This window comes from Microcaecilia unicolor, chromosome 7, assembly GCF_901765095.1.
Source record: "Microcaecilia unicolor chromosome 7, aMicUni1.1, whole genome shotgun sequence".
Lineage (NCBI taxonomy): Eukaryota > Metazoa > Chordata > Amphibia > Gymnophiona > Siphonopidae > Microcaecilia > Microcaecilia unicolor.
The window spans coordinates 292,509,589-292,527,534 of record NC_044037.1 but is presented as its reverse complement, the minus strand read 5'-3'; the positions used below and the strand labels follow the sequence as shown (position 1 = coordinate 292,527,534).

The following is a 17,946-nucleotide window of genomic DNA, read 5'->3' as shown; positions in this document are numbered from 1 at the left end:
GAAAACATTTTCTTTTTAACTTCAATAAGTGTACCTGAAACGAACCAGGGTTTTTTTTTTTTTGTTTGCCTTATTGATTCTTTCCAATCCACGTCGTGGCGCTGCGGTCTGCCACTTTACCACAATTCCACTTTCAAAAGTCTTAATAAAACTTAAAAAAAGTAGTAATAACAAATAAATTGGACCCAGTATGTAAGATGTTAATTCTCGCAAAATCTTTAAATGAAACATTTAAAATATACAACCATGCACTGAGTGGACTGGGCTTCAGGAGATGTGGCAGAAGGGTGGATCCACTTCAGATGGGAAAGAGAGACTGTGAGGAGCGGAAAAAGTCTCACCACGGTAGAATGTTCTCTTTCCAAAGGAAAAAGGCTGCGGGGAAGAAATCAAACAGGACCATAGAGGAGGAAGGGCTAAGTCCATCAGATAAAATATTCCTTTTTGCACTCGCTCACTGTGTTCTGCAAATCCAGTTCATTTCGGAAAGAAGTGTCCAGGTTTTCGGGGTAATCTTTTTCACTGGCTCGGCTCTTTCGACGGGTCTCTTTGTGTTGGTAGAGGAACTTTGCCATGATTGCCACGATGCAAAAGAGGATGAATATCACAACTGCTATAACACCTGTGATGGAAAAATATTGATAGAGAAATATGCATTATCTCTCTCTTATAAATCCATAATTTCATATGTGTAGCATAATATTTTCTTGGCAAAGTGTGATCCAGTAGTATTTTTGGAAATGCATTACTTTGCTCAGGTGTGTTTCTGGGCATAGTGTCAGCGGTTGACTATTTAGTCTGGTTGAGTAAATAAGTACATCAATTATAAAATAATTATGCACAGAATATAGCTCTTTCCGGTTGCTATTTCAAAGCATAATGGGGCATTTTTGATATGACATCTAAATCTCATTTTGAACGGTTTGCTGAAAACACCCAAAAATCAAGTGGCAAACCTAGAGGGGCATAATCAACGGCGCTGGACCAAATAGATGGCCGACCATCTACATGGCCGGCGCCGTAAAGGGGCGGCGCCAACCGTATTATCAAAAAAGATGGTCGGCTATCATTTCTTTCGATAATACGGTTGGCGCCGGCTAAATCTCAACATTTAGGTCAAATGTTGAGATCGCCGGCTTCGGTTTTCGGCCACAATGGAAACTGGGCCCGGCCATCTCAAACCCGGCGAAATGCAAGCCTTTTGGTCGTGGGAGGAGCCAGCATTTGCAGTGTACTGGCCCCCCTCACATGCCAGGACACCAACCGGGCACCCTAGGGGGCACTGCAGTGGACTTCAAAAAATGCTCCCAGGTGCATACCTCCCTTACCTTGTGTGCTGAGCCCCCGAAATCCCCCCCAAAACCCACTCCCCACAACTCTACACCACTACCATAGCCCTAAGGGGTGAAGGGGGCACCTACATGTGGGTACAGTGGGTTTTGGGGGGGGTAGAGGGCTCAACATTTACCACCACAAGTGTAACAGGTAGGGGGGGGATGGGCCTGGGTCCGCCTGCCTGAAGTACACTGCACCCACTAAATACTACTCCAGGGACCTGCATACTGCTGTCAGGGAGCTGGGTATGACATTTGAGGCTGGCATAGAGGCTGGCAAAAAAATGTTTTTTTATTTTTTATTTTTTGGTGGGAGGGGGTTGGTGACCACTGGGGGAGTAAGGGGAGGTGATCTCCGATTCCCTCCGGGGTCATCTGGTCAATTGGGGCACTTTTTTGACACTTGGTCTTACAAATAAATGGACCAAGTGAAGTCGGCAAAATGCTCGTTAGAGCTGGCCATCTTTTCTCCATTATCGGGCGAAGCCGGCCATGTCATAGCCACGCCCCATCCCACCCCTGTCCCGCCTTCGCTACCATGCTGAAACGCCCCCTTGAAATTTGGCTGGCTCCACGACGTAAAGCAGTTGGCGCCGGCCAAAACGGCTTTCGATTATACCGATTTGGCCGGCTTCAGGAGATTGATGGCCATCTCCGATTTGTGTCGGAAGATGGGCGGCGATCTCCTTTGAAAATAAGCTGGATAGTGATTTCTGAATCAGAAAAACATCTATCTTTTTTTGTTGTTTGGGTGAGGTAGAGGAATAGAAGCAATGAGAGGCATTTTCAAAAGAAACGTCTAAATCAGAATTTGGACGTTTTACAAAGATGTCCAAATTCCAAACAGGAAAATGAATGTCTATCTTTTGTTTTCGAAAATACTATGGACGTCCTGGTCCATTTTCGAACAAAAGACGTCCAAATGGGATATCAACTACGTGTAGTCTAGATACTGTGCCTAAATGTAGGCAGTACTTATAGAATACCCTTAGGCGGAAATATTTACTGCATAGTAGAATTGGAAAAGGTGCAGCGAAGGGTGACTAAAATGATAGCGGGAATGGGACGACTTCCCTATGAAGAAACACTAAGGAGGCTCTAGGGCTTTTCAGCTTGGAGAAGAGGCGGCTGAGGGGAGACATGATAGAGGTATAAGATAATGAGTGGAGCAGGTGGATGTGAAGCGTCTGTTCACGCTTTCCAAAAATACTAGGACTAGGGGGCATGCGATGAAACTACAGTGTAGTAAATTTAAAACAAATCGGAGAAAATCTTTCTTCACCGAACGCATAATTAAACTCTGGAATTCGTTGCCGGAGAACGTGGTGAAGGCTGTTAGCTTGGCAGAGTTTAAAAAGGGGTTAAAACGGTTTCCTAAAGGACAAGTCCATAAATCACTACTAAATGGACTTGGGAAAAATCCACAATTCCAGGAATAACATGTATAGAATGTTTGTACGTCTGGGAAGTTTGCCAGGTGCCCATGGCCTGGATTGGTCGCTGTCGTGGACAGGATGCTGGGCTCAATGGACCCTGGTCTTTTCCCAGTGTGGCATTACGTATGTACTTATGCATTTTTTTGGCACCTTATATAGAATCTGGCCCTTAGCAGATAACCTATATTATGTGATATAGCTGACTGTGCATTTCAGCGCATCACCGGCTAAGTTTGGTTGCCAAATTGAACCACTGAAATAGCAGACCTATCTTTGGCCGGTTTTAACTTAAATGGCCAGTGCTGAATACAGACTTGGTCAGTTAAGTTTAAACCGCCCAAAAATAAACTGGATAGTCAATGCTGGTGACCGGAAATGGCTCAGCATTAATTATCTGGATTCAACGCCAATCTTGGGAGGTAGGCCTAGCTAACGCCTGTGGTCTGAATATCAGCCCCATAATGCCTGAATGTCACACATGTTAGGGAACATGTCCTTCTTGAAACTGCAGGGGAACTCCTCTCGTATGAGGAAAGGCTAAAGAGGTTAAGGCTCTTCAGCTTGGAAAAGAGACAGATGAGGGGAGATATGATTGAGGTCTACAAAATCCTGAGTGATGTAGAGCAAGTAAATCAATTTTTTACTCGTTCCAAAAGTACAAAGACTAGGGGACACTCGAGGAAGTTACTTGGAAATACTTTTAAAACAAATAGGAGGAAATATTTTTTCACTCAACGAATAGTTAAGCTCTGGAACTCTTTGCCGGAGGATGTGGTAACAGCGGTTAGTGTTTCTGGGTTTAAAAAGGTTTGGACAAATTCCTGGAGGAAAAGTCTATAGTCTGCTATTGAGACAGGCATGGGAAGCAACTGCTTGCTTTGGAATTGGTAGTATGGAGTGTTGCCACGATTTGGGTTTCTGCCTGCTACTTGTGACCTGACGTGGACACTGTTTGGAAAACAGGATACTGGGCTAGATGGACCATTGGTCTGACCCAGTATGGCTACTCTTATGTTCTTAATGCAGGACATGCCCCAACAATTACCGCAGAGCCATTGCACTTAACACAGGTTAATTATGGATGTTAACCCATGCTAAGTGCAAAAACTTTAATACTCATTAGTAAACAAGCCCCATAGTTGCTTATCAGGCTTATTTTCGAAAGAGAAGGGCGCCCATCTTCCGACACAAATCGGGAGATGGGTGTCCTTCTCTCAGGGTCGCCCAAATCGGCATAATCGAAAGCCGATTTTGGGCATCCTCAACTGCTTCCCATCGCGGGGACGACCAAAGTTCACGGGGGCGTGTCAGCACCGTAGCGAAGGCGGGATTGGGTTCTGCTTATGAGATGGGCGTCCTCAGCTGATAATGGAAAAAAGAAGGGCGTCCCTGACAAGCACTTGGCCGACTTTACTTGGTCCATTTTTTCTTGCAACCAAGCTGTGAAAAGGTGCCAAAACTGACCAGATGACCACTGGAGGGAATCAGGGATAACCTCCCATTACTCCCCCAGTGGTCACCAACCCCCTCCCACCCTAAAAAATCCTTTAAAAAGTTTTTTGCCATCCTCTATGCCAGCCTCATGATAGCAGTATGCTGGTCCCTGGAGCAGTTATAGTGGGTGCAGTGCACTTCAGGCAGGGAAACCCAGGCCCATCCCCCTACCTGTTACACTTGTGGTGGTAAATGTGAGCCCTCCAAAACCCACCACAAACCCACTGTACCCACATGTAGGTGCCCCTTCACCCCTTAGGGCTATGGTAGTGGTGTACAGTTGTGGGGAGTGGGTTTGGGGGGGGGGGGGGTTGGGGAGGCTCAGCACCCAAGGTAAGTGAGCTATGCACCTGGGAGCAATTTGTGAAGTCCACTGCAGTGCCCCCTAGGGTGCTCGGTTGGTGTCCTGGCATGTGGGGGGGATCAGTGCACTACGAACTCTGGCTCCTCCCATGACCAAAGGACTTGGATTTGGTCATTTTTGAGATGGGCGGACAACCATCTCTAAGGTTGAACATCTCAACATTTAGGTCGACCATCTCTAAGGTCGACCTAAATGTTGAGATTTGGGCGTCCCCGACCGTATTGTCAAAATGAAAGATGGCCGCCCATCTTGTTTCGATACTACGGGTTTTCCTCGTCCCTTCGCGAGGACGCCCTCATGCAAACTTGGGCGCCCCGTTCGATTATGCCCCTCCTCATTGCCTTTTCTGAACTACTTACACAGGTGCTCTATTATAAATTAAACCCCTCATCCTGAGTGTGAATTGTGAGTGGCCTTCGAATAAGCACAAACATTCAACAAGCATTCCAGGGGAATATTAAGGATTTCTGTGGAAATCTTAGGGCACCATTTTGCAATGAGAAAAGTTGCACATTTAACTGCATAGTAAATCGGTTATCAAAGTCAACTTGCGTGTGACTCATAAATTGAAAATCAAATTAGATTTGTGCTTTCTAGAAATTGCACTCATAAATCTGAAACTGTGCTTCCTTTTTTGAGTATATTAATAGGAATGAGAAGTGTGAAATCCTAGAGCTAGATGATAGCAGCTACCTGCTTAGAAAGTCAATTATGTAAAGATAAGAAATATTCTGATACTGAAAAGATTCTGCTGTGCTTCTCTGAGGGCCATTTTAAAAGGCATTTCTGTGAATAGAAGTGTTTTATGCATAGACATGTTTATATATATACTAGTGAAAAAGGCCCGTTTCTGAGACCAATGAAACGGGCGCTAGCAAGGTTTTCATCGTTGTGTGTATGTTTAAGAGAGTGTGTGTGAGTGTGTGTGTGTGAGAAAGAATGAGTGTACGGCAGGGCCCCCCCCCCCGTATCCCGCCCTCCTTCCCCCTCCCCCTCCCAGCTTCAGGGTCGTGGGCCCCCCTCCCTCAGCCTTTCAGGGTCGTGGCCCTGCCTCCCACTGCCACGTTCAAGCTGGCTCCCTCCCTCCCACTGCCACGTTCAGGCAGGCAGGCTGGCTGGCTGGCTGGCTTGCTCCCTCCCTCCCTCCGATGTTCAGGCTGCCTGCCTCTCTCCCTCCCTCCCACATTCAGGTTGCTTTCTTCCCTCGCTTCCTCCCAAGTGTCAGTGCTCCGTTGTGACGCGAGGGCGGGACGATGGTAGTCCTCCCTTTCTTGCAGGTTGTTCGCTTTCGCCATGTTTCTGATGTCACGTTTTGTGGGCGATGCGATTCGTTGAGTGTAAGTGCTCCGCCCTCGACGTCATCACGTTGTGACGTGAGGGCGGGGCATACACTCATGGAGGAGTTTCGATCTACACAACTACAGGCTTCAATAGAACGTTGGAGGTGCGTTATATATATACTAGCCGTTGAGCCCGTAAAAACGGGCTGGTATTGAGGTTTTCCTCCCCCCGCGGTCACCACCGCTCCCCTCCCCCCCGCGAAGTCACCGCCACCCCTCCACCTGGCCCGGGCCCTCTCTTCACTTCTGAACTTACACATCCATTCGCCGAACGCAGCAACGCACATCAGCTGAGCTGCCCCTTCCTTCTCTGCCTGTGTGTGTCCCGCCCTCGCTGACGTTACATCACAGGAGGGCGGGGCCACAGGCAAAGAAGGAAGGGCTCACTGCAGCTCAGCTGATGTGCGTTGCTGCGTTCGGCGAATGGATGTGTAAGTTCAGAAGGGAAGAGAGGGCCCGGGCCGGGTGGAGGGGTGGCGGCGGCGACTCCGAGTGGGGGGGGAGTGGTAGCAACCTCGGCGGCGCAGTTTCCCTCTCTGTCCCGTCCCCCCCCCCGTCATCACGTATTGACGCGGGGGCGGGACAGAGAGGGAAGTCTCTACTGCGCATTTGCGAGTGAGTCGGTCACTCGCCATTTATATGTTTGATATGTAAATTTGCCTCATCTGATTTAAAGATCTCCCTATGCATAGACAGGGTGGTTGCGTACAAATTTGCCAAGCTGAGTGTAGGTGTTGCTTAGAGCAGGAAGATGATAGCGTTTCATTTCATTCTCCTAGATATTCAGCTCATAACGATCGGATTTGTGCCATGATTTTCGATGCCAACCCCTACCCAGGAACCGACACTGAACATGTGGGCACTCAAGAGCTCCCAGGAGTTAACAGAATGCCACCTATATTCAGGGCAGTGTCCAAATAACTAAACTCCTCATTCTGGGGTCCTTTTACTAAGCTGTGGTAAAAAGTGGCCTTAGTGCCCCCTTACATGGGTCTTTCTCGTGCACTAGGGCTACTTTTAGTAAATGGCCAAGTTTCTATTTTCCCAATTAATGACCATGTGCTAATGTTGCCATTTACCACATGGCCATTAACAAAAATTAGTGCATGAGCCCTTTTCTCCATCATTTTTAGCGGTAAGGGCTCAAGCGTTAATGCCGCGCTAATCAGCGAGGGCCCCTTTATTAAGCCCCGATAAAAGGGGCTCTGCGCTAGCAGCGGCAGACGTTTTTGCTGCGTGCTGAAACCCTTTTCACCGCAGTGGGTAAAAAGGCTGAAAAAAAGAAATGGCCATGCAGTAAGACTGCATTTACCACATGGCCATTGTGGGGGGTGGTGGGGGGGGGGCGGGGGAGGGGAAGCACTTACCACCACCCATTGAGGTAGCAGTAAGCGCTCGCACGCTAACCTGGTGGTAACTGGGCAGCATGCGGCGCTGCCCAATGAACGCCGGGTAATTGCTTCGGTACAAAATAAGGATCTATTTTCCCTAGGCCTGGAAATGGCGTGCGTCCGCACGTGGATTTTGCATGTGATAAGCCCTTGGGGGCTCTTTTACAAAGCAGCGGTAAGCCCACTGTGGGCTTACTGAGTGGCAATCCGGAACTACCGCCAGTTCAACGCGGGCGCTGGCTGTAGTTCCATCCTCAGCACTAGGGAAAATAGGTTCCCATTTTTTACCACAGCAGTTACCTGGTGGTAATTGGGCAGTGGTTAGCACCAGGGGCATAGCCAGACTTCAGCGGGAGGGGAGTCCAGAGCCCGAGGTGAGGGGGCACATTTTAGCCTCCCCCCGGCGCCGCCGACCCCCCCCCCCCCCACCATTGCCAACACCCACCCACGCTTTACGTGCAGGACATCAGAAACAGAAGGAAGCCTTTTGCGGGAAGAAGAGGACCTCAGCTGGCGGGGGTTGGGGTCCACCGCCAGCAAAGGCAGGCAACGGCGGGAGGAGGATTCGAGAGGGTTGTTGGCAGGGGGGTCCAGGGGGGTCCAGGGCCAAATCTACGGGGGGCCCAGGCCCCCCTGGCCCCACGTAGCTACACCACTGGTTAGCACTAGGTTAGCAGCCTCAGTGGGTGGCGGTAAGTGTTCCCCCCAGCATGGCCATGCGGAAAGTGCAATCTTACCGCAAAGCCACTTCTTTTTTCAGCCTTTTTACCTGCTGTGGTATGAAAGGGCTTCAGTACGTAGCAAAAATGGCCACCACCGCTAGCGCAGGGCCCTTTTTACTGCAGCTTAGTAAAAGGGCCCCTTAGTGCGATAACTGATTTGAATTGTCACGCCTAGTCACCCCCCCCCCCCCCCCCCCCCCGGGTACAGCGGCGTCTGTCCCCCCAGGGTGCAGCACGACACCCCCCCCCGGTGCAATGACACCCCCCATCCCCGGGTGCATTCTTGGGTGCTGGAGGGTGCAGAGAGCAGCCGCGCGCCTGTCGGCTCCACTGGCTCCCTGCTCCCTCTGCCCCGAAACAGGAAGTAACCTGTTCCGGGGCAGAGGGAGCAGGGAACCAGCGGAGCCGACAGGCGCGCAGCTGCTCTCTCCACCCTCCAGCAGCGTGCACCCGGGGCGGACCGCACCCACCGCCCTGCCCTTCCTACGCCACTGCCCCCAGGCGTGCTCCCTCTAAGAAATAATCAGGAATTTGATTTTAGCACGTAGCTTGCATACATACATTGAGATTTTACTGCACGGTGCTTCAGTGTATCCCATGGTAAGCCCAGGGCCAGCCCAAGGCAAGATGCCTCCCTGAGGTGGAGATCGCATGTGCCCCCCCCCCCCGCCCCCCCCCGCCAAGATGCTGCCCCCGCCCCCGGGCATTTTACCTGGTTACGGTGACTTTCCAAAGCTGGCAGCAATTTCTATACGCTGCCCTGTCGCTGCGCTACCCGCCTCTTCCCTTTATTGCGGCTGCCTGAGAGAAACAGGAAGTTACTTCAGGTGGCCGCAGTAAAGGGAAGAGGCAGGTGCCGGTGGCGGCAGGGCAGCGTATGGGAATCGCTGCCGCTGCTGGCTTTGAAAAATCACCGTGATCAGGTAAAAGGCCGCAAAGCCGCCCCCCCCCCCCCCCCCCCCCCCCCCGAGATGCCGCTGCTAAAGAGTGCCACTTGAGTGCAACATACCTAATGGTCGGGCCGCCCCTGGGTAAGCTCTTTAAAGATGCAGTAAGTATGTACTAGTGCTTGCTGTAACTTACTAAAACGACCCCTCCATATCGTGGAACCTACTATTAGCAGAAGCTCTACCTGAAATGCAGGCAAGGGTAATTTAATAAACATTCAAAACAAAACAAAAACAAGCGTTTTTTGCAAGTATACTAGAAAAAGATATTCTCTTCCTATGCAATGACAGAGCGGAGATAAAAGTAGAAATATCCGCTTGAAGTCACAGTTTTCTATTCTCTAAACGTTACTTATTGAAATGTTAACATTTGATAGACACACTACCTCCAATGACAGCCGAATCACTCCTGACTTCGTTTGCGAAAGGCTCCCTCTTATCACTCTTCTCAAACGGATCTGTATTAAAGTCAGAAAGTAATTTTATTCATTAATAACATGAATTACATTTATCCCGTCGTGACTCAACTCATTTCCTTCAATTTATTTCACAGCATTTCTTGGAAAAGGGAAGATGCTCAGTTCCTGTAATGGTTTCTAGTTTGAGCAAAATGTGTCAAATGAGAGGAAAAAAAAGGTGATTTTATGCACATCTAGAGAACATCTGAGAATTATCCAGTTATAACCATCAAATGTAAAGGAAGTATTGATGGTTTTCTGACCCTCTGCCTTTCTCTTGCTGAATGATCACAATGATTTGTACATACGTTGTAGTGTAACATAGTAACATAGTAAATGACGCCAGAAAAAGACCTGCAGGGTCCATCCACAGTCTGCCCAACAAGATAAACTCATATGTGCTACTTTTTGTGTATACCTTACCTTGATTTGTACCTGTCCTTTTCAGGGCACAGATCGTGTAAGTCTGCCCAGCATTATCCCCGCCTCCCAACCATCAGCCCCGCCTCCCACCACCAGCTCTGGCACAGACCGTATAAGTCTGCCCAGCACTATCCCCGCCTCCCGCCACCGGCTCTGCCACCCAATCTCGGCTAAGCTCCTTAGGATCCATTCCTTCTGAACAGGATTCCTTTATGTTTATCCCATGCATGTTTGAATTCTGTTACCGTTTTCATTTCCACCACCTCCTGCGGGAGGGCATTCCAAGCATCCACTACTCTCTCCGTGAAAAAATACTTCCTGACATTTTTCTTGAGTCTGCCCCCCTTCAATCTCATTTCATGTCCTCTCGTTCTACTGCCTTCGTACCTCCGGAAAAGGTTCGTTTGCGGATTAATACTTTTCAAATATTTGAACGTCTGTACCATATCACCCCTGTTTCTCCTTTCTTCCAGAGTATACATGTTCAGGTCATCAAGTCTCTCCTCATACGTCTTGTAACGCAAATCCCTTACCATTCTCGTAGCTTTTCTTTGCACCGCTTCAATTCTTTTTACATCCTTCGCAAGGTACGGCCTCCAAAACTGAACACAATACTCCAGGTGGGGCCTCACCAACGACTTATACAGGGGCATCAACACCCCCTTTCTTCTGCTGGTCACACCTCTCTCTATACAGCCTAACAACCTTCTAGCTACGGCCACCGACTTGTCACACTGTTTCGTCGCCTTCAGATCCTCAGATACTATCACCCCAAGATCCCTCTCTCCGTCCGTACCTTTCAGATTCTCCCCGCCTAACACATACGTCTCCCAAGGATTTCTATTCCCTAAGTGCATCACTTTGCATTTCTTCGCATTGAATTTTAATTGCCAAACCTTAGACCATTCTTCTAGCTTCCTCAGATCCTTTTTTCATGTTTTCCACTCCCTCCCGGGTGTCCACTCTGTTACAGATCTTAGTATCGTCCGCAAATAGGCAAACTTTACCTTCTAACCCTTCGGTAATGTCACTCACAAATATATTGAACAGAATCGTTCCCAGCACCGATCCCTGAGGCACACCACTACTCACCTTTCCCTCCTCCGAGCGAATTCCATTCACCACCACCCTCTGGCTTCTGTCTGTCAACCAGTTCCTAATCCAGTTCACCACTTCGGGTCCTATCTTCAGCCCATCCAGTTTATTTAAGAGCCTCCTGTGGGGAACCATGTCAAAAGCTTTGCTGAAATCTAAGTAGATTACGTCCATAGCTCGTCCCTGATTCAATTCTCCTGTCACCCAATCAAAGAATTCAATGAGATTCGTTTGGCACGATTTCCCTTTGGTAAAACCATGTTGTCTCGGATCTTGCAACTTATTGGCTTCCAGGAAATTCACTATCCTTTCCTTCAGCATCGCTTCCATTACTTTTCCAATAATCAAAGTGAGGCTTACCGGCCTGTAGTTTCCAGCTTGTTCCCTATCACCACTCTTGTGAAGAGGGACCACCTCCGCCGTTCTCCAATCCCTCGGAACCTCTCCCGTCTGCAAGGATATATTAAACAAATCTTTAAGAGGACCCGCCAGAACCTCTCTGAGCTCCCTCAATATCCTGGGGTGTATCCAATCTGGTCCCATGGCTTTGTCCACCTTTAGCTTTTCAAGCTGTTCATACACACTCTCTTCCGTGAATGGTGCTCTATCCACTTCAATCTCATTTGTACTTTTTGCAGTCCATCGCGGTCCTTCTCCAGGATTTTCTTCTGTGAAAACAGAACAGAAGTATCTATTTAGCAAATTTGCTTTTTCTTCATCATTATCCACATAGCGGTTCGCAGTATCTTTTAGTCTCACAATTCCCTTTTTAGTCATTCTCCTTTCACTTATATACCTGAAGAAATTTTTGTCACCCCTCCTTACATTTCTATCCATTTGTTCTTCCGCTTGCGCTTTCGCCAGACGTATCTCTCTCTTGGCTTCTTTCAGTTTCATCCGGTATTCCTCCTCGTGTTCCTTTTCTTGAGTTTTTGTGTATTTCTGGAACGCCAACTCTTTAGCCTTTATTTTCTCAGCCCCTTGCTTGGAGAACCATATCGGTTTCCTTTTTCTCTTGCTTTTACTTACTCTCCTTACATAAAGGTTCGTGGCCCTATTTATAGCTTCTTTCAGCCTGGACCACTGTCCTTCCACTTCTCGTAGTTCCTCTCAGCCCATCATCTCCTTCCTCAGGTATTCCCCCATTTTAATAAAGTCAGCATGCTTGAAATCCAGAACTTTGAGTTTTGAGTGGCCGCTCTCCACTTTAGCTGTAATATCAAACCAAACCGTTTGATGGTCACTGCTGCCCAGGTGGGCACCCACTCGGATATTTGACACGCTATCCCCATTTGTGAGCACCAGATCCAGCGTCGCTCTCTCCCTCGTGGGTTCCGTCATCATTTGTCTGAGCAAACCGCTTTGTAAAGCATCCACGATCTCTCTACTTCTTTCCGATTCGGCAGACGGAACATTCCATTCTATATCCGGCAGATTGAAATCTCTCAGCAACAGCACCTCTCTCTTGTTTCCCAACTTTTGAATATCTGCGATCAGGTCTTTATCTAATTCCTCCAATTGTTTCGGAGGTCTGTAGACAACACCCACGTGTATAGAGGTTCTAAACTCTCTTTTTAAGGTGATCCATATCGCTTCTTCCTTTCCCCAGGTCCCTGTCATTTTGGTCGCCGTGATATCATTTCTCACATATAGAGCTACTCCTCCACCTTTACGACTCTCTCTATCCTTCCTAAACAGATTATAGCCTGGTATGTTTGCATCCCATTCATGCGAACCATTTAGCCAGGTCTCCATGATTGCAACAATGTCTAAGTCTGCCTCCAACATCAGGGCTTGAAGGTCATGAACTTTATTGCTTAGACTGCGAGCATTTGTGGCCATCGTTTTCCATGTACATTTCCTGGTATGTGTTTCAGCATTTGTGATTTGGGGTTGCCTTTTCTCTTTGGGTACCTTCATATCCTTTTGTTCCAACTTCATTTCTTTCTCTTCTGCCTCAGTTCTATTTTCAGGATCATCACCATGCTGTAATGGAGCAAAAGAATTCTGTAGGGGCAACACTTGTGAGTGCGGATGCCTCTGTGTCACATAGCGAAGTCTGCCTGAGCCTACTGTGAACCTATTCCTAGGTGGTTTTATCCTTGGAGGCAGTGGTGTGAATTTGGCTTGATTCTGTGCTGCATGGTTTTGTGTAGTCTTAGAAGCTGCTTTAAGTGCATCTAATTCCTGTTTTACCTTACCGAGCTCCTGTTTTAAACTAGCAAGCTGATGACAGACAGGACAAGCCTTAAGTTTCCAGATAATTGACCTTGAAACTGAAGCACCACAATTATTACAGAGAATAAAAGTCATCCTGTTTGTTGGAATGGGAATGAACAGGTCTGCTATGATGGGGTTAATACTGTGCAAGATTAGCTGTCCCCCTGTCTTTCCTTATAAAATATGAGGAAAGGCTAAAGCAGCTAGGGCTATTCAGCTTAGAGAAAAGACGGCTGAGGGGAGATATGATAGAGGTCTATAAAATAATGAGTGGAGTGGAAAGGGTAGACGTGAAGCATCTGTTTACTCTTTCCAAAAATACTAGGACTAGGGGGCATTCGATGAAGTTACAAAGTAGTACATTTAAAATGAATTGGAGAAATTTTTCTTCACTCAACGTGTAATTAAACTCTGGAATTCGTTGCCAGAGAATGTGGTAAAGGCGGTTAGCTTAGCAGAGTTTGGACAGCTTCCTAAAGGAAAAGTCCATAGACCATTATTAAATGGAGAAAATCCTTTTTTATTTCTGGGATAAGCAGCATAAGATGTTTTGTACTTTTTTGGGATCTTGCCAGGTATTTGTGACCTGAATCCAGTTTGATGGACCTTTGGTCTGTCCCAGTTTGGCAATACTTATATACTTATAGAATTTGGACGTGCTACGTTAATTGTATTTTCATTTCAGTATAATAGTAACAATATATAAGGAGAAATTCTAATATAATTTGTGGACTGCCTTAAGCCAAGTTCAGCTGTTTAGCAATTCTTCATACATAAGTGAAAGCTGTTTTTATGAGCATGTTTTCACAAAAATCCATGTTATGATAAATTAGTAGATGAGCTCAAACAGTGGGGGTGTCACCCCCGCTGTGTGAGCCAATCTGGTTATATCCGTGCGGAGGACTCCTGTTCTTCTATGATAAATCAGTAAACATTTAACAAAAATGTGAACAAATTAACAAAAATGAGAATTATTTTCCCTGAGGTTTTTTTTTTAGACCAATGATAGAAACTGTGAACTGTGGCTCGAATATCATGACACCCTGATACAGGGTTTATTCGTTTGGTTTACCACAGTCATCTGAGGTCTTTCCCCCCCGCATTGCTCCATTATTTCTAAGTGAGTTATTTTCTCTCTCTTTGTTTTGGGTTGACTGTGTACTTTTCAGTATAATGACATTTTATTCTTTTGAGTATGAGGGGGTCTTTTACTAAGGCGTGCTGGCGTTTTTACTGCACTCTAAAAATAGGTGCACGCTAAATGCTAGAGATGCCAATGAATTCCTATGTTCCAATTAATAGACTGTATGTTATATGTATGTGGGGACGTGGATATAAGTATAGTCTACATGGTGTTCCAAACAATAATACTTCAATAATAAATCTTATATTTCTTCATAGATATTTGACCAGAGCTAATTTTATAAAGATTCTAAACAGCGGTGCCATTGACTCAATCTTCTGGTGCTTTTCTCAAACTTAGTGAAAAGATTATCTATTTTTTTATGGGGATCATAAACTCAATGCAGAAAAAACACAATGCCTTGTACTCACCTCACAACACAACACAAACAAATACTCCACCATAACCACACCATACTGCTCACTTCCCGTCTCACAAACTCTGAAAATTCTTGGAGTTACCATTGATCGAAACTTCACACTCGATGCCCATGTGAAGAATACAACGAAAAAGATGTTTCACTCCATGTGGAAACTCAAAAGAGTAAAACCTTTCTTCCCGAGATACATCTTCCGTACCCTGGTACAATCAATGGTAATAAGTCATCTGGACTACTGCAACGCACTATACGCGGGCTGCAAAGAACAAACTATCAAAAAAACAAACAGCCCAGAACACAGCCGCCAGACTCATATTTGGAAAAGCTAAATATGAAAGTGCAAAACCCCTAAGAGAGAAACTTCACTGGCTCCCACTCAAGGAACGCATTGCGTTCAAGATCTGCACGATGGTACACAAAATCATTCACGCTGACGCACCAGTCTACATGCTAAACCTCGTGGGCCTTGCTCCCAGAAATGCCAAACGATCATCCTGCAAATTTCTGAACCTATACTTCCCCAGCTGTAAAGGACTAAAATACAAGCCGATACACTCCACCACCTTCTCTTACATCAGCACGCAGCTGTGGAATGCATTACCAACTGCCTTGAAAACTACTGCCGAAATAACAAACTTTCGTAAATCTCTAAAGACACATCTCTTCAACAAGGAATACAAAGAGAACCCATAACCCACAAAATACCTACGAATCCACCAGCTTTGACAGTCTACCTTCTATACTATCCTTCCTAAAACCTTCCTTATCTTTTCTCTTACTTAACCCTGACTTAACCTTTGTATGCTACCAATTGTATCTGTTATCCTATAATGAATATACCATAACAAAACTCTGTACACTACCAATTATATCTGACATCTTGTAATGACTATGACATAACAAAACTCTGTAAGCCACATTGAGCCTGCAAATAGGTGGGAAAATGTGGGATACAAATGCAATAAATAAATAAATAATACTACTGCAGCTCACACCATAGGAACTCAGCGTTCCTTCTTCTCTTGAGAAAAAAATGGTCGTGGCGCAAATCGTCATACGATCACCCTCAATTTTTTAAAATGTGCATTTTCAATGTAAAACATTTGTCCAACACGTGCGTAATAGAGCAGCAGCACTTATCTTTACAAAACGGCAGCAACGTTTGACAACACGAGAACCTCTGCCGATGTGGCCAGGTTTCGAAAAAACTTCCTCAGGGAACAGGCTCTCATTGCATGGTCCATATACAAAAAATGGCCATTTTTTTCTTATGCAGGAGTATGCTGATCTTGCCACTCTCCAGTGGGCAGTGGCGTTCCTGGGGGGGGGGGGGGCAGTGGGTGCGGTCTGCCCCGGGTGCACGCCGCTGGGGGGGGTGCCACGCGCCTGTCGGCGCTGCTCGTTCCGTGCTCCCTCTGCCCCGGAACAGGTTACTTCCTGTTCCGGGGCAGAGGGAGCACGGAACGAGCGAAGCTGACAGGCGCGCGGCACCCCCCCCCCCCCAGCAGGTAAAAATGCACCCGGGGGGGGGGGGGGGCGCATCGGCGATCCGCCCCGGGTGTCAGCCGCCCTAGGAAAGCACCTTATATTTGACTGTTTGTGCCTTCGTAAATACTGGCTAGAAATATGGTCACAACTGGTAGACATCTTTCACCTTCCTGGCTCAATCACTTATAAATTTGTGATTCTACATGGAATGTTGCTACTATTGGAGATTCTACATGGAAGCAGAAGCCTGCGCGGCCACATTGGTGATCTGCAAGGGGCCGACTTCTACATGGAATGTTGCTAGTGTAATAGGAGTGGCCTAGTGGTTAGGGTGGTGGACTTTGGTCCTGAGGAACTGAGTTTGTTTCCCACTTCAGGCACAGGCAGCTCCTTGTGACTCTGGGCAAGTCACTTAACCCTCCATTGCCCCATGTAAGCCGCATTGAGCCTGCCATGAGTGGGAAAGCGCAGGGTACAAATGTAACAAAAATAAAATAGATACTATTGGAGATTCTACATGGAATGTTGCTACTATTGGAGATTCTACATGGAATGTTGCTATTCCACTAGCAACATTCCATGTAGAAGGCTGCGCAGGCTTCTGTTTCTGTGAGTCCGACGTCCTGCACGTACGTGCAGGACGTCAGACTCACAGAAGCAGAAGCCTGCACCAGCCACATTGGTGATCTGCAAGGGCCAACTTCTACATGGAAAGTTGCTAGTGGAATAGCAACATTCCATGTAGAATCTCAAAGAGTAGCAACAGTGGAGGAGTGGTCTAGTGGTTAGGGTGGTGGACTTTGGTCCTGAGCAACTGAGTTCAATTCCTGGCACAGGCAGCTCCTTGTGACTCTGGGCAAGTCACTTAACCCTCCATTGCCCGCCGCATTGAGCCTGCCATGAGTGGGAAAGCGTGGGGTACAAATGTAACAAAAAAAAATAAATTATATAAGACTCACTGCTCAGACCATACTTCACTGCTGTTGGAAAGATATCACTGGCTTCCCATTTAACAACAGATCACCTATAAAGTTGCTCTACTTACCTTCAAAGCTCTTTGTATTGGAACCCTGACTATCTGTCCTACTTTGCTGTCCCTCTAAATCTCTCAGTTCACTAAATGATCATAGGTTAGTACTACTCAGTCCAAGACTAGCCTATCTAGAATCTACACAGTGCAGGGCTTTCTTCTTTCTTTCCCCACACACTTGGAATAGTTTACTCCTCACCCTACAAAGTAATAGCACTTTTAAGAGTTTTAAGGCAGACTTAAAAACCTGGCTCTTTCAGCAGGCTTTCGGGGAGACCGGCTGACTTGTTCACTTCTGCCATTTAATCTCCTCTGCCTATCCTTATCTCTAAATACCCAATGTGATGTTAATTTTTCCCCTTCTTCTCATATCATATTGAATTATTTCTTCTTTAACCTCTGATATGATTGCATTGCTTTCTTATAATTTAATGGAGATCCTTTCCTTTTTTTTACATTTAGTCTGTACATTGCTCTGCTCTGCTTGTCAGCTAGTGGTAGAGAAGGTCTTGGAAATAAATAAATAACTGTGAATAAATCAGCTACATTTAGTCAATAAAATAAATTTCAGAAAAGAAAGAGATTTCAGTTGTGTGCTGATGTGCAGAGGTTATACTTCTTGGATATTAAAACTTTAAGGAT

At 46.6% G+C, this 17,946-nt stretch overlaps 1 protein-coding gene across 4 annotated transcripts in view; it reads right to left on the bottom strand.

Moving 5' to 3' along the window:
• Window positions 1-271: 271 nt before the first annotated feature.
• Window positions 272-17,946, bottom strand: part of CNTNAP5 (contactin associated protein like 5) — a 531,488-nt gene continuing 513,813 nt past the window's right edge. For 3 of the 4 annotated variants that reach the window (XM_030209382.1, XM_030209384.1, XM_030209383.1), the window contains 3 exons: window positions 17,039-17,052; window positions 9,415-9,472; window positions 272-622 (listed from right to left, as the gene is read on the bottom strand). In XM_030209382.1, coding sequence (XP_030065242.1) covers window positions 426-622; window positions 9,415-9,472; window positions 17,039-17,052 — 269 coding nt within the window. In that variant the 3' untranslated portion in view covers window positions 272-425. Of the gene's footprint in view, window positions 623-9,414; window positions 9,487-17,038; window positions 17,053-17,946 lie in introns of all 4 variants that reach the window. The other variant, XM_030209381.1, reaches the window with a different exon arrangement.